We start from the raw sequence: 23,411 nt of genomic DNA on the forward strand, positions 1-23,411 counted from the left end.
TTCCTCCCACAGTCCAAAGACATGCAAGTGAGGTGAATTGGAGATACAAAATTGTCCGTGACTGTGTTTGACATCTTGTGTCCATGTCTGTTATGAATGTAACCAAAGAGTGTAAAACAATAATAATTAATAAACTAATAAATAAATAAGCTAAAAAAAAAAAAAAAAAGCATTTAAGAAAAGGCCCTTATACTAGCATGTTCAGGTATCTTTTTTTTTCAAAAAATATTTATTATTTTGGTCTGGCAATTGTACAAAATTTAATAGAAATAAACTTTACATTGGTATCTAAATTATTTTACTTAATTTTAGAGTAATGCATATTTTCATAGTAAATTATTAGCCAATCCCTTCCAGTTTTGTTCTTGTTCCAATTTAAAGTTAATAATGTATTTTAGATGTCTAAGTAAAGATGAAGAAAATCACCTCTACATATTGTGAGTATTTATATTTAGAAATTATGCCCACAAATATTCACTGCTTAATTAAATTAACAATAATAATTATGCCCCTTTTTGTATTGCCCATTTAAGTGTTGTGTATTTACTTGCTTTAATCTCCCATAAAAAGCTAATATTACTGGTGATTAGGGAACAAAACGTTTATTCCTTAAACAAAAAGAAAATCACATTAACCCAGAGAATGTAGCAAAAATATGGAAGGAAATATTGTTTAATTAGTTACTAACATTTTATGGCTTAAAGAATAAAATCTTGGTGCAGCATTTATACCTGAAGCATGAGGAATTTATATTAATTTTTATTTAAAACAAAATGTATAAATAATAATAAATGGCAGGTATTATTACATCTCTCCAAATAAGACATTTAAACACATTGTGGGATTTTTATGGTCGATTGTCAAAACAAGATGGTTTCTTAAATGTAAAGACACATCCATACGAACCCTTCAACGATTGTTAACATGTTGTTTCTATTATAATGGATTTTTTTATTTGACCTAAAAAATAATAATAATAATAATAAACATTTTTTAGTAAGTGATTTAGTAAGTGTAAGTGGTTTACACATACTGTATCTATTGAATCTATTTTTGCATGAGCCAGGAAAAATAAAAAGCTTGATCTACAATATAAAACGTCAAATTTTCTCTGAATTTCTGGATTTAAAAATTCTTATTTAAAATATTTAAAAAGCATCACTTAAATGTTAGGGGTTTTTTTTAAAGATAATAATAATAATATTTGTTGTGTTTACCATTTATCAAACGAGATGGTCGATCATACAGTATAATATGCTAGGTAATATTATAAGATACATTTTAATTATTACAGATCATTTTTGTATGACTTGATTTTTAAAAAAATATTATATAACTAATTTAAATAAGGAATTTTAATATCCGTTAATTCTGGCGCAAATCGGCGGTTGTTTCTGTCGATCTGATATGTTTAAATCCCACCCTAATTTAAAACAGTGTTGTATGTACCGTGTTGGTATCTTGGTATCTGAACAGCAGACCCACTTCTTTTTTTGTTGTTAGGTATTTATACACAGAGAGGTTGAATGTGATCTGGTGTTGTGCATTGTTTTCCCCAAACGGCCTTGACCATCACATGTGAATGTGGGGACCATTAGTCCTAATCACCCCTAATGCGTCCATTTGTTGTGTAAGTAGTGGTTTTGGCCTTTCACTGAGAGAGATGCATTTGAAAAGAGAGCTAGAGAGAGCGAGAGAGACTCCACAACAAAACAAATGGGGGTGATTCGGTACATTAGTGTTAAAATAAACCCTAGATGCCCCCCATCACTCTGGTCTCTCTGTACACGAAAAAGGAGCCCTGGTTGTACTGTTTCTGTGGTTTTAAATATATCATATACTGAATAAATTGTGATTTAATAAATTAACTGATTAACAAAGGGAACTTTGTGTAATATTTAATTTTAAATGATTTTTCTACAACAAAAAAATAAAACATGCGTATTTACTGTATTTATTAGCACCAAGGGTGTCTTTAATGGACATTTGGAGATTTGGTTATCATGTTAGGACGTGTGTGTATGTATGTGTGCATACTATAATGGGCAATGTAATGTAATTGTGGTGGAAAAAACCCTTAATAACCTCATTTATATGAGACTGGATTGTGAGGCTCTGTGAATGCGATAACAATAATAATAACAAACATCATTATATATCTTGTTGGTGACCTTGCAGGAAAGTGGAAGATTCAACGGGTCTAAATCAGCTAGAACTGGGTTTTGGACGTAGGCTAGTTGTAGCCTAGTGGTTAAGATACTGGATTAGTAATCAAAAGGTTGCTGGTTCAAGCCCCACTATTGACAGGCTACCACTGTTGGGCACTTAAGCAAGACTTTTAACCCTCAATTGCTTAGAAACTATGATATCACGGTACTGTAATGTCATACAATGCAATTAACGCACTTCTTATCATGTACACATCCAGTAACATTCTATTGTAGCAGTATTCTTGGAATATGACTACTGGCATACTGGCAAAATGCCCTAAGCATGTCTATATTTTCTAAGTAGTAATTAATCATGTATTAATACTTATAGTGTAAATTAACATTTTTCTCTCACATAATGTACGTGTCTAGACCAAAAAACTAACATCCAATTTCTGGTAATCCAACATTGTTTTGAGCTTTTTTTAGGGTTGTAGCCTGCATGTGCTTGTTTATTTCATTAAAACGTCTTTGTGGTACATAATAATGGGATTAGCCATCCGATTTGTATATTTGAAGGTGTCAATTGTCTTTCCACCTCCCACCCTTCCACTGATGCTTTTCACGGTTTAACATTTAGTCCTGTTAATCCTGTAATATCACCTCATTATGCGCTGCAGCATTAGGCAACAACCTTGATGCTGCTGCTGTTGTTAGTGGATTTTTTTTTTCTCAAAGATTGACACACAAAAGCTGCTGGAAACAACGTGCAGACAAAGCTCTGGTGGCTGGATAGTCTGGTGTACGTTATACATCCTGCGCATGTTTGCAAATCCTTATGATAAACATTTTACGCGTTATTTTGTTCGTTCCTAATTAACAAAACACTGAAATCAGTTCTCATTATTACTACGTTCTTGTTGTTTGTAAATGCAGTTCGCTTGGGTTGATTTCTTGGTGTTTGTGTTCACCAGGCGCTTCGGGACAAAGTGCGCAGGCTGTTTCCAGGGCATCTCACCCAGCGACCTGGTGCGTAAAGCGCGCAGTAAAGTGTTCCACCTGAACTGCTTCACCTGCATGGTGTGTAACAAGCAGCTGTCCACGGGAGAGGAGCTCTACGTCATCGACGAGAACAAGTTCGTGTGCAAAGAGGATTACGTCAGCTCAGGTGCAACCCGAGAGGTCAAGCTCAACTCAGGTAAAACATCTGGATTCGTCTTGTCAGTATAGGGCGTTTTCTCTAATCCTAACCAGGGTCGTGGTGGATCCGATAGCACCTGGGATTAATGCGTGCAAGGTGTGCATATACCCACACCACACATCTACTCATGTATTTATTCTAACTTGCCAATTGTCTGCATGTTTTTGGAATGTTGGAGCAATTCGGAGTACCTGGGTGGGTACCAAATGTGTACCAGACTGGCTACCAACAAAAACATTATCAAAATTAAATAATTTCAGTTATGTTATACATGTAGTCAATACTATATCTATTGATTTCTCTATTTATTATTTTATTAGAACGGACAAGTAACACTAATTTAAATATTTTTTAACACCCCCCCCCCCCCTCTCCTCCCTGATTCTGAAACCTGTGTGTGTTTAAGACCTTCCAATATTAATTGTCCAGTTTTAAAGAACGATAATAATAATGATGACGATGAAAATGATGATGATATTGGACTCAAAATACACGTTATGTCATTGGTCAGCATACACTATACACTGTCAAAAAGTATTTGGACACCTTACCAAATCAAATTCAACATCAGGCAGGCAGTAGGGCAGTGATAGCTCAGTGGTTAAGGTACTGGACTAGTAGATAGATAGATGGATGGATGGATGGATGGATGGATGGATGGATAAATAGATAATAGATAGATAAATCAAAAGTAATAGTACACACTACAGAGATTCACATTATACAAACAGTATCTGTATACACACTAAAACGTGTAAAACAGACAGAAAAGAAAAATCGTATATCGTATAAAAGTAACGCGACACGGGAGCTATCGAGTAGGCAGCCACTCGCTGCGGTGCCGGAAGTGAAGTAATCAGAAGGTTGCCGGTTCAAGCCCCACCACTGCTTGTCACTGTTGGGCCCCTGAGCAAGACCCTTAACCCTCAACCACTCAAAATCATGTTCATGTCATAATTGTAAGTCGCTTTGGATAAAAGCGTCTGCTAAATGCAGAAAATGTAAATGTAAACATCAAATGAGACCGTTATACGAGTGACCACTATGGGATCTTTTAGCTGTAACAACATCCCCTCAAGTATGTCTGTTGGAATTTGTGCCCATTAAGTCAAAAGATCATTTGTATGACTGGGAACTGATCTGAAAGCCTTACTTGATGTTTTAGTTCATTTCAAAGCTGTTCAGTGAGACTAAGGTCTTCACAAGACTAAGCTCTGTAAAGGCCACTGGAGTTTCTTCATGTTTTCATAGTCCCTGTATTGTGCACAGGAGCGCAGTCATGCTGGAACAGGGAAGGGCCTTCTCTAAACTGCTGCTGCAAAGTTGGAGGCACATGATTTTCTTTATTTAATTGATTTTTTACACCTGTGAGCAGTTGTTGTGGTTGAAACACATGAGTAGAATTCAACAATTAGAATTGTCCCGATACTTTTGTACATACAGTGTACAACACTTGTAACACAAATTTGTGTTTAAGTTATATTGTGAGTTATAGTCTTATCCACTGACATAGGAGCACCATACAAGGTCAGAAAACAGACAAGCCTTTGCAAGTTATGCACCAAGACCTGACAAAGCTCTTGACTTAAGGTGCACAAGTTCTCACAGATAAGCTGAAAAATCTTGTGAAACTGAGGAGGACAGCAACAACAGACCAATTTTAATTGTCAGCCCAATAGCTTTTCCTTTCTGATTTGGGTCTAGTCCACTTTTAGCACATAATGCGTGTAGAAGTCAAAGGAAATTACTCACCCTCATGGTATAAAGTATTTAAGTGTGCGTGTGCCGGTGGCTAAGTGGGTAGCACTGTCGCCTCACAGCAAGAAGGTCCTGGGTTTGATCCCCAGATTTGGCGGTCCGCATCTTTTCTGTGTGGAGTGTCTGCGTGGGTTTCCTCCGGGTGCTCCAGTTTCCTCCTACAGTCCAAAGACATGCAAGTGAGGTGAATTGGAGATACTAAATTGTCCATGACTGTGTTTGATATAACCTTGTGAACTGATGAACCTTGTGTAACGAGTAACTACTGTTCCTGTCATGAATGTAACCAAAAAAACATGACGTTGAAATCCTAATAAACAAACTAACAAGTGTGTGTGTGCTGCCTAAAGCCTTCGTGAATTCAGAACCACGGACAGCGTATATACATTCAAACCCAGTTGTGGTGTAATTAACAGAATATAAACTAGAAAACTATAAACACTAAACAGCAAGAGAGCAAGAGATGTGAAATATGGGTTGTTACCTTCTACCAAAAAGTCCAAAGGCTCTCAATCTCAATGGGTTAAATAAAATCTTAAGGCAATCTGACCACGTTCTAAATTCTATAACGGCACTGGCCTATGAACAACTGATGGGTAGACTAACGGGTCCTAACATCACACAAAGCTTTTGAGTATATTATACGTATTTATTCATAATTTTTACAACAGTATATTGAGGGGGTACATTTTGAGCATAAATACTCTGTGTGTGGGTGGGTGGGGGCATATATTGTAATTACAGCCTTGCTTACTCAAATAGAGAGACAAAAAAGTTTGTCATGTGCAAGCCTTTAAATGTTCTGCACTGGTTTACTGAATTTAATTTGTTTTGTATTATATTTTACTCATTATTTTTGGTTATAGACTTTATATATACAGACTGGCTTTAGACAAGTATTTTTCAAACTGTGGTGTCTATTTTTTTTTTTTTTGGGGGGGGGGGGGGGGGGGGGGGTTACAGATAGATTGTTTTGAATATACAGTATATGAGTTTTGTACTGTGCATTTATCCTACTACCTAGTAACACTGATTATAGACTAAGCATGATTATACGTAGACTGGTTATAGACTAAGCATCTCTCAATTTTTTTAACCTGGGAGGTCAATATGTTTTAAAGAAACAAGGTCTGTGTCTACATTTAAATAATATTAAGCTATTTATTTAGTATATATAAGAGACTACAGCTATGAAAGGTTTGCAGCATATCTGTGACCGGTACTGATGTATCTGCAAATCCATTGCATTATTGACTATGTATTATGTATTAATATTAATATTAATATTAATTTTTAATTTAATTTTTAAGTTTGCGGACATTTGTTTTTTTTTTAATGCTTCATAAATGTGGGTATTTAATGTCTGTGTAAATCTTTAAAAAGACATGTTTGACATCTTTGTTTTAAAATAATCAGTATACAACCCTTGCTTAATAGAAAGTTAGCCAACTCATATTTAAATAGTGGCATATACTTGTTGTTTGTGCTTAACCCTGCTAAGCTTGTTTCTGCTGATCTATTTCTGATTTAAACTGGGCAGCTTAATGATGGGCTGGTTAATAAGCACCATCATATACAGGTTAGCTTAAGAAACTCACAGTCTGGGTCAGACGCTCTGTTAACTCAACATTAAAATCATAAAACCAATTAAAAACAATCTTACGATTGAAACATGCTGGTTTATGCTGGTCAACGTACACGAAAACACCAGTGGCAGAAGTATAAGGCAGCAGATCTGTAATGAAACTCTGTAACAACCAGGCATCCCAACTGCACCTCAGTCATGCACCCTCAGACATGCAGCATGGTGAGGTTTTTATATTTATGTGAATAATTTGGTCTGTCATGAATCCTCATCCTCATGATTCTTAAATGTCAATAAATAAACCTGCATAAATGTTAGCAAAGATAGAAATGTATATCTGACTCAATAATTTTCTTTCTATGGTGCACTAGATTTTATATTCATTATTCACAATGAGCAGGAAAGCGTGGCACTCGGTGGCCTTGTAAACAGTCAAACAAATACAGATAAATAATAAAAAAAATTGAACTTCATAATAATAATAATAATCTTTATTTAAATAACACCTTTCATACAATGGACAATTGAGTATTGTAGTGGGCCTGACCCATTTATTGTTAAGTACTCTAACAATGACACCTGCATGTTATATATCAATATGAAATATGATATAGGCTATTTATACTGTATGTTAAATCTCTAAACTGGTTCCAGCCAGACACGTAAATCTGAGTTCTGCTCATTTATGTGTAAGTTAATAAAGCGCCACCAAGAGGCGATGTGAAGTAATTACGCCAAACGCTCAAGAAGGAAAAAGAATAAAGAAAAACATGTCATTATTATTTATAATGATTAGAATTGATTGCTTATTTAAATGATTGCATTTACAGTAGTAAGGTAGTAACAGCCCTGTCTGTATTTACTGTAAAAGAAAATCTAGAAAGGCAGGCATATTTACTAGTGTAGCCTAGTGGTTAAGGTACTGGACTAATAATCAGAAGGTCGCTGGTTCCACTGCCAGGTTGCTTCTGTTGTGCCCTTGAGCAAGGCCCTTAACCCTCAATTGCTCAGACTGTATACTGTAACTGTCGCTCTGGATAAAAGTGTTTGCTAAATGCTGAAAATGTAAATGTAATATGACAGTAAATCACTTTACTTTCTTTGGACTGCACTTATTCCAAGCAGCCTACAATTGGGGCATCTGTTATAGCATACATGCTACAAAACATGATTCAAATAACTAAGCCTAAAGTGCTTTGCTCAAGGGTCCAACAGTGGTTGTTTTATTGATCATATAAATGTAGAATGTCAAACTTATGAGACAGTCTATTTTAAACAAGCCATAGCTTAGCGGTTAAGGTACTGGACTAGTAATCAGAAGGTCATTGGTTCAAACCCACCACTGCCAGGTTGCTGCTGTTGGGCCCTTGGGCAAGGCCCTTAACCCTCAATTGCTAAGTCGCTTTGGATAAAAGCATCTGCTAAATGCTGTAAATGTAAATTAAACAAACACATGATATGTTAATAATCACATTTCACATTGAAACTTTATTTGAAAATTTTGTCAACTGTTGGAATAAACAAACATGGAAACTTCATTTAAAAATTACATGTATTTTTTTGATCAGGTGACCATAAGGTCACTTGCTGGCAGCGAATGGATTTGTGTACCCTTATGTCAGGCTAAGGTACTGGACTAGTAATCAGCAGGTCGCTGGTTCAAGCCACACCACTGCCAGGTTGCTGCTGTTGGGCCCTTGAGCGAGGCTCTTAACCCTCAACTGCTCAGACTGTATGCTATAACTGTAATGTATGTCACTTTGGATAAAAACGTCTGCTAAATGCCGAAAACTTAGTGTTCTGGGCTTTTTCCTTGCAGTATCGTCATGCACTGATCGCAGCCTGTCCCCCGAGCCAATGACGGACGACCCAAAGGAGACGGACAACTCGACATGCTCAGACAAGGACACCGGCGCTAATGAAGGCGAGGAGCAAAGCACCTGCCAAAAGCGACGCGGTCCGCGCACCACCATCAAAGCCAAACAGCTGGAGACACTGAAAGCAGCATTCATAGCTACACCCAAACCCACCCGCCACATCCGTGAGCAGCTTGCTCAGGAGACCGGCCTTAATATGCGCGTCATCCAGGTAACACATCTTCAATCATTATTTTCAGTCCAATGTCCACTAATACACTATCTAGTATTCCAAAGAGTCAGCATTAATAACCCCGATTACGTTTGTGATTACATTTGTTTACTATAAATTGGACTTGTCAATATTTGATTTATTGACTTAATGATTGACCTTGCCTACAGTCAGAGTAGGGTTTCCTTCAAGTACAGTTGGACTGGCTGCTCATACCTGGCCTGTTATATATAGCTCATTATATATATAGCCAAAAGTATAAGGCACCTCTCTTAATTACAAAGTCTGGGTGTAAAATGTATTATATAAAACAAACTATAAGTTTCAAACTTTGTGGAAAGTTTTAGGAAAGTCATTTTCTGTTCCAGTATAACCACTAATGAACCCACAACAAGGTCCATAAACAAATGATTTGAGTTTGGTGTGGGGGAACTTGAGTGGCCTTCAAAGAGCCCTGACATCAGTCCCACTGAGCACCTTTAGGATGAACTGAAGCAGAGTGGGTAGCACTGTCGCCTCACAGCAAGAAGGTCATGGGTTTGATCCCCCGTGTCTGTGTTTCCTCCGGGAGCTCCGGTTTCCTCCCACAGTCCAAAGACGTGCAAGTGAGGTGAATTGGAGATACAAATTGGTCCGTGACTGTGTTTGACATTAAACTTGTGAGCTGATGAATCTTGAGTAATGAGTAACTACCTGTTCTGTCATGAATGTAACCAAAGTGTAAAACATGATGTTAAAATCCTAATAAATAAATAATATATAGCCAAAAGTATGAAGCATTTCTCCTAACTACATTTACATTTACATTTTCAGCATTTAGCAGACGCTTTTATCCAAAGCGACTTACACAATGAGCTGAACACGATGAGCAATTGAGGGTTAAGGGCCTTGCTCAGGGACCCAACAGTGGCAATTTGGTGGTGGCGGGGCTTGAACCGGCAACCTTCTGTTTACTAGTCCAGTACCTTAACCACTGAGCTATCACTGGCCCCTAATAACTATTACATCTGACCTATTACATCTGACCGTATTAGTAAAAACTGTATTATATAAAACAATCTATAAGTTAAAGTTTTAGGAAAGTCATTTTCTGTTCCAGTATAACCGCCAATGAATCAAGTCTTCTCATAGAACAATCAGACATAATAATATTGTGGAAAGCCTTTCCAGAAATTGAAGGCTATGATGCCCAAGAGGGGGGCATTTCTGTGTCAATGCCAATACTCATGACTCATGATCATATGTACAGTGTATCACAAAAGTGAGTACACCCCTCACATTTCTGCAGTTATTTAAGTATATCTTTTCATGGGACAACACTGACAAAATGACACTTTGACACAATGAAAAGTAGTCTGTGTGCAGCTTATATAACAGTGTAAATTTATTCTTCCCTCAAAATAACTCAATATACAGCCATTAATGTCTAAACCACCGGCAACAAAAGTGAGTACACCCCTAAGAGACTACACCCCTAAATGTCCAAATTGAGCACTGCTTGTCATTTTCCCTCCAAAATGTCATGTGATTTGTTAGTGTTACTAGGTCTCAGGTGTGCATAGGGAGCAGGTGTGTTCAATTTAGTAGTACAGCTCTCACACTCTCTCATACTGGTCACTGAAAGTTCCAACATGGCACCTCATGGCAAAGAACTCTCTGAGGATCTTAAAAGACGAATTGTTGCGCTACATGAAGATGGCCATGGCTACAAGAAGATTGCCAACACCCTGAAACTGAGCTGCAGCACAGTGGCCAAGATCATCCAGCGTTTTAAAAGAGCAGGGTCCACTCAGAGCAGACCTCGCGTTGGTCGTCCAAAGAAGCTGAGTGCACGTGCTCAGCGTCACATCCAACTGCTGTCTTTGAAAGATAGGCGCAGGAGTGCTGTCAGCATTGCTGCAGAGATTGAAAAGGTGGGGGGTCAGCCTGTCAGTGCTCAGACCATACGCCGCACACTACATCAAATTGGTCTGCATGGCTGTCACCCCATAAGGAAGCCTCTTCTGAAGTCTCTACACAAGAAAGCCCGCAAACAGTTTGCTGAAGACATGTCAACAAAGGACATGGATTACTGGAACCATGTCCTATGGTCTGATGAGACCAAGATTAATTTGTTTGGTTCAGATGGTCTGAAGCATGTGTGGCGGCAATCAGGTGAGGAGTACAAAGATAAGTGTGTCATGCCTACAGTCAAGCATGGTGGTGGGAATGCCATGGTCTGGGGCTGCATGAGTGCAGCAGGTGTTGGGGAGTTACATTTCATTGAGGGACACATGAACTCCAATATGTACTGTGAAATACTGAAGCAGAGCATGATCCCCTCCCTCCGGAAACTGGGTCGCAGGGCAGTGTTCCAGCATGATAATGACCCCAAACACACCTCTAAGACGACCACTGCTTTATTGAAGAGGCTGAGGGTAAAGGTGATGGACTGGCCAAGCATGTCTCCAGACCTAAACCCAATAGAACATCTTTGGGGCATCCTCAAGCGGAAGGTGGAGGAGCGCAAAGTCTCGAATATCCGCCAGCTCCGTGATGTCGTCATGGAGGAGTGGAAAAGCATTCCAGTGGCAACCTGTGAAGCTCTGGTAAACTCCATGCCCAGGAGAGTTAAGGCAGTTCTGGGAAATAATGGTGGCCACACAAAATATTGACACTTCAGGAACTTTCACTAAGGGGTGTACTCACTTTTGTTGCCGGTGGTTTAGACATTAATGGCTGTATATTGAGTTATTTTGAGGGAAGAATAAATTTACACTGTTATATAAGCTGCACACAGACTACTTTTCATTGTGTCAAAGTGTCATTTTGTCAGTGTTGTCCCATGAAAAGATATACTTAAATATCTGCAGAAATGTGAGGGGTGTACTCACTTTTGTGATACACTGTATGTGAAGCCCTGAGACTTATAAGCACCTGCCACCCAGTATTAATTCCTATAACGATCAGCAGGTACTGAAGATTACTAAATTAATTGTATACGTATACCCATACTGCCCCTGCTGTGCATTTTTCTCTTCTCTATTGCACACATTGTATATTCATTCTCACCCAGGTGGGTCATCACAGTGCTGCTCTGGTATTTTTCCATTAGTATGGTGTGTTGGTAATCCTAAAGTAAGGCTCACCGACGATCAGCTGATTATTCTCAATGAGCAGGTGTTTGCTAAGCATGGCAAAAACGCTTAAGAGGTACAGATTGGGTATAGATCGTCAATGTAAAGTAGGGTTCAAACGTTGGGATGGCATAAGATAAGGAGAAGTGATGTGTGGTGGCTGTTTTAGCTGGTGTTTTTTTTAATGATGATATCTAGTTGTTTTTCTTCTTTTACAAACGTAACAATACCTGTTGGAAAGACTGCAGTCAATTTTTGACAGTTTTATGAATTGCTTTGAATTCTTTGCCTTGTTATTTCTATCATGCCTTCATCTGAACAATTCCTGTCTTCTTTCATTGTACGTTACAGTCTCTTTATTTGCGTCTTTTATTCTCTATTTTTCTCCGACATTATTTATTATGGAGTAAAAAAGCAGATTGAGACACTGGGATATTTTGTATGAATTTCCTTACTATTTCCTTTCTTTGCTTCTAAAAGCTGACCTTATTAATGTTAGTTAGTACAAATAAATAACTCACCCTATTTTTAAACTACACTGATCAGCCATAACATTAAAACCACCTACTTGTTCCTATCAGCTCCACTTACCATATAAAAGCACTTTGTAGTTCTACAATTACTGACTGTAGTCCATTTGTTTCTCTGCATGCTTTGTTAGTCCCCTTTCATGCTGTTCTTCAATGGTCAGGACTCTCCCAGGACCACCACAGAGTAGGTATTATTTGGGTGGTGGATCATTCTCAGCACTGCAGTGACACTGATATGATGGTGGTGGTGTGTTAGTGTGTGTTGTGCTGGTATAAGTGGATCAGATACAGAAGCGTAATACCATAGTAGCATGATATTATGTAAATGCAGCATTAACTGATCTGGTTGAGTCTGGCCCTAGGACAACTACTTTCTTAGTTACCGTGTTTGTGCAAACAAATAATGATAGTAATACCTCACACAAATCAGATTCTGAATAGGATTTTGCATGTACTGGTTAGAACTGGGTAATCAAAATATATACATGAGCATTAATTATATCCACACTTTCTTTACACAGATCGATCAAATTATAAAGTTACCTGTATATAGTGCATTTACGGTAGTTCATGCCTTCTAGGTTTCCAGATTTATCCTGTGTAGATCTCTCTCGACTTCTTCTTGTACTTGCTCCTATGCTAGAAAATACAAATACAGAGCAGATTACATCTTCTGGGTGAAATATGCAGGCTATTCAGTCATCACATTGCTGTTAGGGTATTGAAAGAGCCACTTAAACAAAATAGCTCATATCTTAAGCAAAATGCAAATCCATGCAAGCTTGTTGTCTCATTCTGTTCTATTATACTCTTAAATAAACAGAATTAGCAGTGTATATTTATTCACTGAACATAGGAACAGCCATAAATTACATGTGTGACTTCACTATACTCAAACTTACAGTATACATGTTACAATTAAACATAAAATAAGCAATACCAGAGCTTACAATTATTAACAATTTTATGAATTGCCTCCACTGAGGTCGGAACTTGACATGAAGTTATAATAGTAACAAAGCCCACTTTTTTACTGTCATTTGAAATTGGTCTCTCACTAAATTACTATTGCTTGGCCCTCTTAAAATTTATATCTGTACCACCACCAATCACCAACATTCTTTTAAGCAACAGCATTCATTCATTAATTCATTCATCATATGCATTTTTTTTTACCTCCGCTTCATCCTGGTCAAGTTTGCGCTGGGTCTGATTCATTGGGAACAGCCCGGACAGGTCACCAGCCCATCACAGAACAGACAGACAGACACACACACACAATTGCAGGGAATGCAGGGTAAATTCTAGTAGCTCTAACTGACCTGGAATAAAACCCACACGGACACAAGAATAACATGCAAACTCCACACCTGGACAGGGAATCAAACCCTGGCCTTTCTTGCTGTGACAGCACGACCCAGTGTGCCCAGTGCTGCCCCCCAGGAAAAGCAGAATTGGCTAAATTCAGATAAGGAGACAAATGGGCCTTAATTCTTTCATTTAATCCTTTACATTACAACCTAAATTGAATAGGCAGGTTTGCAAGGTTAATTTGCTTAGATTTGATTTGTTTACATGTTGAGTAGATAAAGTAAATTTAGAACTGAACATTGTAGAATATTGTACGCCCTCTTTGAGGGCACAGAGGGTCATGATGTCGTGTTGATTTTGACACATCATCTACAGAATACAAATGTGTGTTTATTATTATTATACACATTATTACACATTTACAATATGACCAATATTTACAATATGACATGGACAAATAAAATATAGTTTTTTACATGTAATATTACCATTACCAATATTACCTCTAAACATTTGTATGAGACTGTATGTGTCTTGTATCTTCTAGTCATTGTACTGTAGTGTAGTTTAGGTTTGCGTCTAGGTTTCCAGGTTCATCCTGTGTCAAAGCTTAAGCTACTATTTCCGGAAGCCGGACTGTATTATTTAAATATAGCTTTCTTTTATGCATCTAGGGGTAAACTCCCTTCCTAAATTTCCTCCAGGACCAGTAAAGTATTTATCTGTCTGTCCATCCATCATTAAAGCCCAGTCTGGGTGAGTTTTCATTCATTCTGCTGTGCTTTCCGGTAATTTTGCCATGCAAGTATTATAAACAATACATTAAACAGTCTCAGATTTTATTTGGAACCTAAAACAATCATAAACACTCACTCACTTTCTTAACCGCTTATCCAATCAGGGTCACGGGGATGGGTTCTGGAGCCTATACCAGCTTTTCAATGAGCGCAAGGCACACAGTAACACCCAGGGCAGACACGCAGACACACATACACACACACACACACACACACACACACTCATCTATAGGGCAATTCAGTGTCTCCAATGAACCTGACTGCATGTTTTTGGATTGTGGGAGGAAACCGACACAGACACGGGGAGAACATGCAAACTCTGCACAGAAAGGCCCCAGACCGCCCCACCTGGGGACAGAACCCAGGACCTTCTTGCTGTGAGGCGACAGTACTACCCACTTAGCCAGCGTGCCACCCCGAATCATAACCAAACACATACAGTTTGTATATTTACATTTACATTTTCTGCATTTAGCAGACGCTCTTATCCAGAGCGACTTACAGAAGAGCTTCAATAGTAAACATTTCATTTCTCAAGTTTTAGTAAACAACAGTCAAAGAACACAAATCTGCTGAAACCTGTTAGAACCAAAGTGGTTTTTTTTTTTTTTTGGAAATGGAAAAAAAATTTAGTAAATAAGTACAAGTCAGCTTAAGTGCTTAGTAAAAAGGTGGGTTTTTAATCCTTTTTTAAAGACAGCAAGAGACTCAGATGTTCGGACAGACAGAGGAAGTTCATTCCATCACTTGGGTGCTAGAACAGAGAAGAGCCTTGATGCTTGTCTTCCTTTAGTCCTGGGTGGAGGCTCAAGTCGAGCGAGACTAGTGGCTCGGAGGTTGCGTGGTGCAGAGCGGGCTTTGATTAGACCACGAACGTAGCTTCGTGGTCTATACTATTTATATAGTAATAGTCTTAAATAGTGCTTGACCTAATACCGCCAATTACGACTGTAAATTATCACACAAGAACTGCATGAACCTCAAAAAAACAGAAGCACTGCTGTTTTAAGGGGAAAAAACATACTCTGTATACGTAATCCGTTACTGTGAATAATATGTTAACACTAACAGTGTTCAGCATTCATTAATACATTTTAAATAACTAACATTTATAGATTTTACCATTTTTATTGAGATAAAACACAGGCACTTCTACGAAAGTGCTCGCTGACATAAAGGTTTACACATTGAATTTAAATATTCACGATATTTCAAATGCTTTTTTATATAAAAAGCCCTTCAAGTAATGCTCAGCCACCAAGGTCTTACTTCATATTCTAACCAGTTGTTCACTTGTAAATGCAGGAGAGTTTTTATCACTTCGACTAGAAGGACAAGATGTCAGTTGGATCAATAGAACATAAAATAAAATAAAATAAAATAAAAGGAAAAAAAATAAGACATCATTTCTTTTTCATTCAGATTGTTCTACAGTCAGTTCACCGAGGTCGGTCCCTAATTCTAATCATTTTCCCTCTCTCGCTTCGTTTCCAGGTCTGGTTTCAGAACAGACGGTCGAAAGAACGCAGAATGAAGCAGCTCAGTGCCCTCGGCGCCCGGCGCCACGCGTTCTTCAGAGGCCCCAGAAGGATGCGGCCGCTGGGGAGCAGACTGGACGAGGCAGATCTCCTTGGCCCTGGGGGATACGGCTACTACGGAGGTATGAATGAGAACATCTCATTATATATCTTGTTTTTTTTACGGACAAAGACGTCTGTCCTTCGTGCGGCACACAGACCGCATTCAGACTGTTCTCTCTCTCACCTTGAAAAAAACAAAAGCTTCACTGATTCCTGCCTCTCATTTCTCCGTCTCTGTGTTTTCTTTTCTTTCTTGCCTTGTTTTCAACCCACTGAAAGCTTAAAGCACAAAAGATGAGCTTGGATAGTTCGGAGCACAGGATCCGTAATCCGATTTTTAAGTACACAGTCACGATCCGTGCTTTAAGCTGGGTGGATCTAGATTGGACTCATTACTCTTTATGGCCTAAAACAGTCTCACCTGAGAAGACCTCATCCGGCACCGAAGCGTGCCAGAGCAGCGTGAGGTATACCAGCTTCGGGTTTAGATCCGCCCAGGGATACAGGCTTTATTTTTTTTATTGGGCGGCGCCTGCTGGGAAATGAAGTACCCAGCCACCATTTCCACCGCTAGCCCGTCTCAGAATCAGCAGAAAACTCAAACAAACACTGACCTGACGTCCATGACCAGACAGACAGGCGATTTATTTATTCAGTATAAAATAATGCAGCTGTGTTTTTATAAACAGCCTGCGTGTGTGCAACAGAATCCATTGTTAATTTGTCAAAGCAAAGAGGCGTGTAATCTCACGGCTCAGAATTCCCTGGGTCGCCAGTTATTGACTATTTGTGCTCTTACAGTAAATGAGCCACATTAGCGTGAATTCACGCCACAAAGCTGGAGGCAGCGAGGATAAGAATGTATTACTCTAATCCGGCTTTCTCCTTTCTTCAGCTTATGTATCAGACAGAAATTTAAAGTACGGGAAATGTATAAGTAATCTTTTTATGTGGTAGACTTCTTCTCAAGGAAGCTATTATACCAGACAGTCGCCCTTTTTACTCCTATTTTTCCAGTATAGTCTGCATTAGTATTATTGAAACACTTGGAAAACAATGGCAGGATGACAAGAATACCCTTGCTAATCAATCGCAGAGCTACGGCCATCCCCCCACAGACATTGCCAATCATGCCTGTGTAGACATTCGGCCGGCAAATACTGTGATCTAGCGTAATAGACCATTGTGCCACCTGATTGTTCTCACCTGATTGTCCTCCTGGACTTTCTATTCCAAACCTGAGAGTGGATAACAGGAACACCCTGGCTAATCAATCGCAGAGCTACGGCCATCCCCCCCACAGACATTGCCAATCATGCCTGTGTAGACATCCGGCCGGCAAATACTGTGATCTAGCATAATAGACCATTGTGCCACCTGATCGTCCTCACCTGATCGTCCTCCTGGACTTTCTATTCCAAACCTGAGAGTGGATAACAGGAATACCCTGGCTAATCAGTCACAGGGGACTTTAGTGCCCTCCAAAGAGCCCTGACCTCAACCCATTGCACACCCCATTTGGGATTAATTGAAATTGAGTGATCAGTTTGCCCCCCCCAAATGTCACACAAACGTCTTTAGCATTCAGTTGTTTGCAAACTTAAGACTTAAGTTGTTGTAAGTTCTGGTTTTTCTTGTTTAGATTTTACCCCTTTTTTCCCAATCAAATCATAGACAATTACCCTATTTTCCTGTTCTGACGGCCTGCTCCAACCCCCAAGGTGGCAAAGACAGCTGAAATCAACACACATCCCTTCCATGTACTCACTTGTCAATAGGGGAGTCACACTAAGCACCACACAAATTGTCCACCACTAGCGCTTCAAACAAGACATCAGAGGGCGCAGTTACACAGTAGCAATGAAACCCTTTAAAACCCCCATCCTCAGACACAGCCAATTGTGTCCTTGGCTATGCCTGACCAAGTCGATTGCTCTACAGAGCTCAAGATAGCAGTGGAGGGCTTGCACATTAGACTGATGTGCCACCTGAGCACCCAGCTGAGAATTCTGCTTGGATCGTATTAGCAGTACTGAATTTCCTTCATTGGTAGACACAAGTTTAGGACCAGAGGTCACTTGTTTGAGCTCAGGTGATGCACAAGCACAACCCATTGGTGGCCAGGAGCTGGAAGCTGATAGGTCCTGTTTTCTGTGGATTTCTGGCTCCCCAGCCAATCCAAGGTCATTGAAGTTAGCCAGTCACAGATCTGCCCAATGACATAAAACAGAAAAGTGGTCCAAGAACAGTGTTGCACCCCACCCTTGCCTCAACACACGTGTTGGAGGGGGCGTGTGTCAGTCTCGCTCTCCTCAATCAGCAGTGAGGATCAGCATCAGTAGAAATGCAATCCATATATATATATATATACAGTGTATCACAAAAGTGAGTACACCCCTCACATTTCTGCAGATATTTAAGTATATCTTTTCATGGGACAACACTGACAAAATGACACTTTGACACAATGAAAAGTAGTCTGTGTGCAGCTTATATAACAGTGTAAATTTATTCTTCCCTCAAAATACCTCAATATACAGCCATTAATGTCTAAACCACTGGCAACAAAAGTGAGTACACCCCTAAGAGACTACACCCCTAAATGTCCAAATTGAGCACTGCTTGTCATTTTCCCTCCAAAATGTCATGTGATTTGTTAGTGTTACTAGGTCTCAGGTGTGCATAGGGAGCAGGTGTGTTCAATTTAGTAGTACAGCTCTCACACTCTCTCATACTGGTCACTGAAAGTTCCAACATGGCACCTCATGGCAAAGAACTCTCTGAGGATCTTAAAAGACGAATTGTTGCGCTACATGAAGATGGCCAAGGCTACAAGAAGATTGCCAACACCCTGAAACTAAGCTGCAGCACAGTGGCCAAGATCATCCAGCGTTTTAAAAGAGCAGGGTCCACTCAGAACAGACCTCGCGTTGGTCGTCCAAAGAAGCTGAGTGCACGTGCTCAGTGTCACATCCAACTGCTGTCTTTGAAAGATAGGCGCAGGAGTGCTGTCAGCATTGCTGCAGAGATTGAAAAGGTGGGGAGTCAGCCTGTCAGTGCTCAGACCATACGCCGCACACTACATCAAATTGGTCTGCATGGCTGTCACCCCAGAAGGAAGCCTCTTCTGAAGTCTCTACACAAGAAAGCCCGCAAACAGTTTGCTGAAGACATGTCAACAAAGGACATGGATTACTGGAACCATGTCCTATGGTCTGATGAGACCAAGATTAATTTGTTTGGTTCAGATGGTCTCAAGCATGTGTGGCAGCAATCAGGTGAGGAGTACAAAGATAAGTGTGTCATGCCTACAGTCAAGCATGGTGGTGGGAATGCCATGGTCTGGGGCTGCATGAGTGCAGCAGGTGTTGGGGAGTTACATTTCATTGAGGGACACATGAATATGTACTGTGAAATACTGAAGCAGAGCATGATCCCCTCTCTCCGGAAACTGGGTCGCAGGGCAGTGTTCCAGCATGATAATGACCCCAAACACACCTCTAAGACGACCACTGCTTTATTGAAGAGGCTGAGGGTAAAGGTGATGGACTGGCCAAGCATGTCTCCAGACCTAAACCCAATAGAACATCTTTGGGGCATCCTCAAGCGGAAGGTGGAGGAGCGCAAAGTCTCGAATATCCGCCAGCTCCGTGATGTCGTCATGGAGGAGTGGAAAAGCATTCCAGTGGCAACCTGTGAAGCTCTGGTAAACTCCATGCCCAGGAGAGTTAAGACAGTTCTGGGAAATAATGGTGGCCACACAAAATATTGACACTTCAGGAACTTTCACTAAGGGGTGTACTCACTTTTGTTGCCGGTGGTTTAGACATTAATGGCTGTATATTGAGTTATTTTGAGGGAAGAATAAATTTACACTGTTATATAAGCTGCACACAGACTACTTTTCATTGTGTCAAAGTGTCATTTTGTCAGTGTTGTCCCATGAAAAGATATACTTAAATATCTGCAGAAATGTGAGGGGTGTACTCACTTTTGTGATACACTGTATATATATATATTGATTATTTAACAAACTTGCTACCTACCCCCCCGCCTGACAACCGTCTTTTGTTTTTGATTTCCAGAGTACCAGGGCGACTACTACAGCACAGGTGTCAACTACGACTTCTTCCCCCACGGTCCACCCTCATCTCAGGCCCAGTCTCCGGCCGAGGCTTCGTTCCTGCTCAGTTCCGGCTCCGGAGATGACCAGCGCTTCACAGACATCATGTCACACGATGACACGCCGAGCCCCGAGCTGCACCCCAACGCGCAGAACGAAGGGGGATTCGGGACGGGGCCCAGTCCGCCTTTTTCGCTGGCTGGTAATGCTAACTACAGTGGGCAAGAGATGGGAGAGAACACCGTATGGTAGGGCTGGTGGGGTTTCTGGACTGAGAATCGAGGGGCAGAATGAGACGTGGTGCAGGACGGACACGAGACTGAACATGTATAGCACCAGAAACCCATTCAACCCCCGTTAAAAAAATTCTGACAAGCCCCACTAGCTCTATTTTGGTCAGTTCCCAGCATTACTGCTTCTTCAAATCAGGACGATGTTTTACTGTAAGAAGAAGCTGGACAATTAAAGGACACAGTGACTCAAACAAGGATGCTAAAAGCTTTCCGTTCACATTCACTCTGTTCTCTTTCTACGACCCAAACAAACAGTTGTTTTTTTTAATGGACCAAGTATTATGGTATGGCATTGAAATGTACTTGCTGCCTATCAGATTCGACCAGTATTTTTTTTCCTTTTCTATCATTTCCAGGCTAGCAAAGGGTGTTGGTCTATGTCCAAAACCCACTGATCTAATCTTCAAAAAACTAATACCTACACAAATTGGGTTTAGTCATTACATACATCATAAGTTATGTTTACTTTGTTTTGTACTGTTTTGTTTTCCCATGTTCTAAATCCCTGATCGGGTTGAAACATGCAGTTTTTGGTTAACTCATTCAATAAACCTTTTGATGAACACTGAGATCGTTCTTAAAGTTCACTAGTTTTTGGTTTGGGTGCCACACAGGTTCAGTATGCTGGAGATTTCGTTAAATTCCTGCCTCAGATTATGAGGAACTGTCCATGGATGGTCCATGGTATGCTACCGCATTGAGCCCAGTGTTATAGGGTGTAGCCAGACCCACCACAATTCCAATCTGGAATAAGTCGTTGATGAAAACGAATGAATACAAGAATACATTTAAAAATGTGTGTAGCAGCAAGGTTGCGTTCTCATTATGGATATAATGGATACAGCCATAACATTAAAACCACCTCCTTGTTTCTACACTCACTGTCCATTTTATCATCTCCACTTACCATATAGGAGCACTTTGTAGTTCTACAATTACTGACTGTAGTCCATCTGTTTATCTGGTCAGGACCACTACAAAGTAGGTATTATTTAGGTGGTGGATCATTCTCAGCACTGCAGTGACACTGACATGGTGGTGGTGTGTTAGTGTGTGTTGTGCTGGAGTTTTTAAATACCGTGTCCACTCACTGTCCACTCTATTAGACACTCCTACCTAGTTGGTCCACCTTGTGGATGTAAAGTCAAAGACGATCGCTCATCTATTGCTGCTGTTTGAGTTGGTCATCTTCTAGACCATCAGTGGTCACAGGATGCTTCCCACAGGGCTCTGCAGGCTGAATATTTTTGGTTGGTGGACTATTCTCAGTCTAGCACTGACAGTGAGGTGTTTAAAAACTCCAGCAGCGCTGCTGTGTCTGATTCGCTCATACCAGCACAACACACACTAACACACCACCTTATCAGTGTCACTGCAGTGCTGAGAATGACCCACCACCCAAATAATACCTACTCTGTAGTGGTCCTGGGAGAGTCCTGACCATTGAAGAACAGCATGAAAGGGGGTAACAAAGCATGCAGAGAACAGATGGACTACAGTCAGTAATTGTAGAACTACAAAGTGCTTCTATATGGTAAGTGGAGCTGATAAAATGGACAGTGAGTGTAGAAACAAGGAGGTGGTTTAAATGTTATGGCTGATCGGTGTATATACATATAGCGGTCAGAGTGCAGGGTCAGCCATTGTTCGGTGCACCTGGAGCAGACAGGATTAAGGTCTTTGCTCAAGGACCCTGGCTGCATAGAAGAGCCTGTATTTGAACCAAGAATCTTCCGATCGATAGCTCTACTCACTAGGCTACCACTGTCCCTGACCTGACAATCTACAGATGAAGTAAAAACATGTTTTACAGTTGTTGTTTTTTTTTTTATGTATTACAAATTAAAAACTGAAATCTATTATTCAGACCCCTGAGATGTGTCTAGAAATCAATTGGAGGTCAACGGTTGTAGTTTGAATTGATTACACAAAGGCACAAACCTGGTCCTTAAGATCCCACAATTTACACTGCATTACAAAGACAAAAACAAGCCATAGAGTTCAAGAACTGTCTGTAGAGCTCCATGATCAAATGGTAGCACCTCTAAAGCTTTGAGTGTTTCTAAGAACCACATTGGCCTCAATAGTCTTGCAACGAAAGAATTTGGGTACAACCTTGAACCGTACTAGAGTTGACCATCTACTTGGAGTTTGACAAGGACTTTGCATTTTGTCTGGGAAAAAACAGCCACCGCACATCACCAGGCTTATATCATTCATACTGTGAAACATGGTGATGGAAGCATCAGACAATTGAGGTGCATCTCAGCAGCAGGGACAGGCAGACTGGTAAGAAAAAAAGGACAGATTGATGCAAGAACATCATTGAAGAAAAGCTCCTCCAAAACATACACAATATAAGACCAGGGCAACAGTTCAACCTTCAACCCCAAAAGATACAGCCAAAACAACACTGGAGTGGTTTTGGGGCAAAATCTGAGACCTAAAGAACTGCCCAAGCGTAGAAGAGCAAAGCTTGTATTAAAGGCGACTTGCAGCTGTAACCGCTGCCAAAGGGGCGTCTACCCCTTTCAAAGGATCTAAACACTTCACCATTATGGGTGATTAAGGGGAGATTTAAGGGTAAAAAGGCAATTGTATCCATTTAAAATCAAATCCACAACTCAATAAATGGTCATGGTGTCTGAATACTTTCTGAATCCACTATATTAGTGTGTGTTGTCCTGTGATGAACTGGCACCCCCATACACATCAAGAGTTGTCTGCCAAGCTGTGTTGAACCTACCAAAGGCTTGGTGGCACAGCAGCATATTCCACTAGCACACCAGTGCTGGGATTCTGAACTTTCTAAGGCTAGGCTGGGCGCCCCCTCGCCACAGCCAAAAAAACTGAACTACTCATCTGCTGGGAATGACCGC

The 23,411-nt window shown here is 40.2% G+C and overlaps 1 protein-coding gene across 1 annotated transcript in view; it reads left to right on the forward strand.

Annotated features, from left to right (window-relative positions):
* Nucleotides 1-21,101, forward strand: part of lhx5 (LIM homeobox 5) — a 32,004-nt gene extending 10,903 nt beyond the window's left edge. Inside the window, exons 3-6 of the mRNA XM_063011662.1 lie at nucleotides 3,125-3,348; nucleotides 8,514-8,782; nucleotides 16,031-16,196; nucleotides 20,202-21,101. Of these exons, the coding sequence (XP_062867732.1) occupies nucleotides 3,125-3,348; nucleotides 8,514-8,782; nucleotides 16,031-16,196; nucleotides 20,202-20,491 (949 nt within the window). The 3' untranslated portion in view covers nucleotides 20,492-21,101. The remainder of the gene's footprint in view (nucleotides 1-3,124; nucleotides 3,349-8,513; nucleotides 8,783-16,030; nucleotides 16,197-20,201) is intronic.
* Nucleotides 21,102-23,411: the final 2,310 nt, after the last annotated feature.

Source organism: Trichomycterus rosablanca, chromosome 16 (assembly GCF_030014385.1).
Source record: "Trichomycterus rosablanca isolate fTriRos1 chromosome 16, fTriRos1.hap1, whole genome shotgun sequence".
Taxonomy (NCBI): domain Eukaryota; kingdom Metazoa; phylum Chordata; class Actinopteri; order Siluriformes; family Trichomycteridae; genus Trichomycterus; species Trichomycterus rosablanca.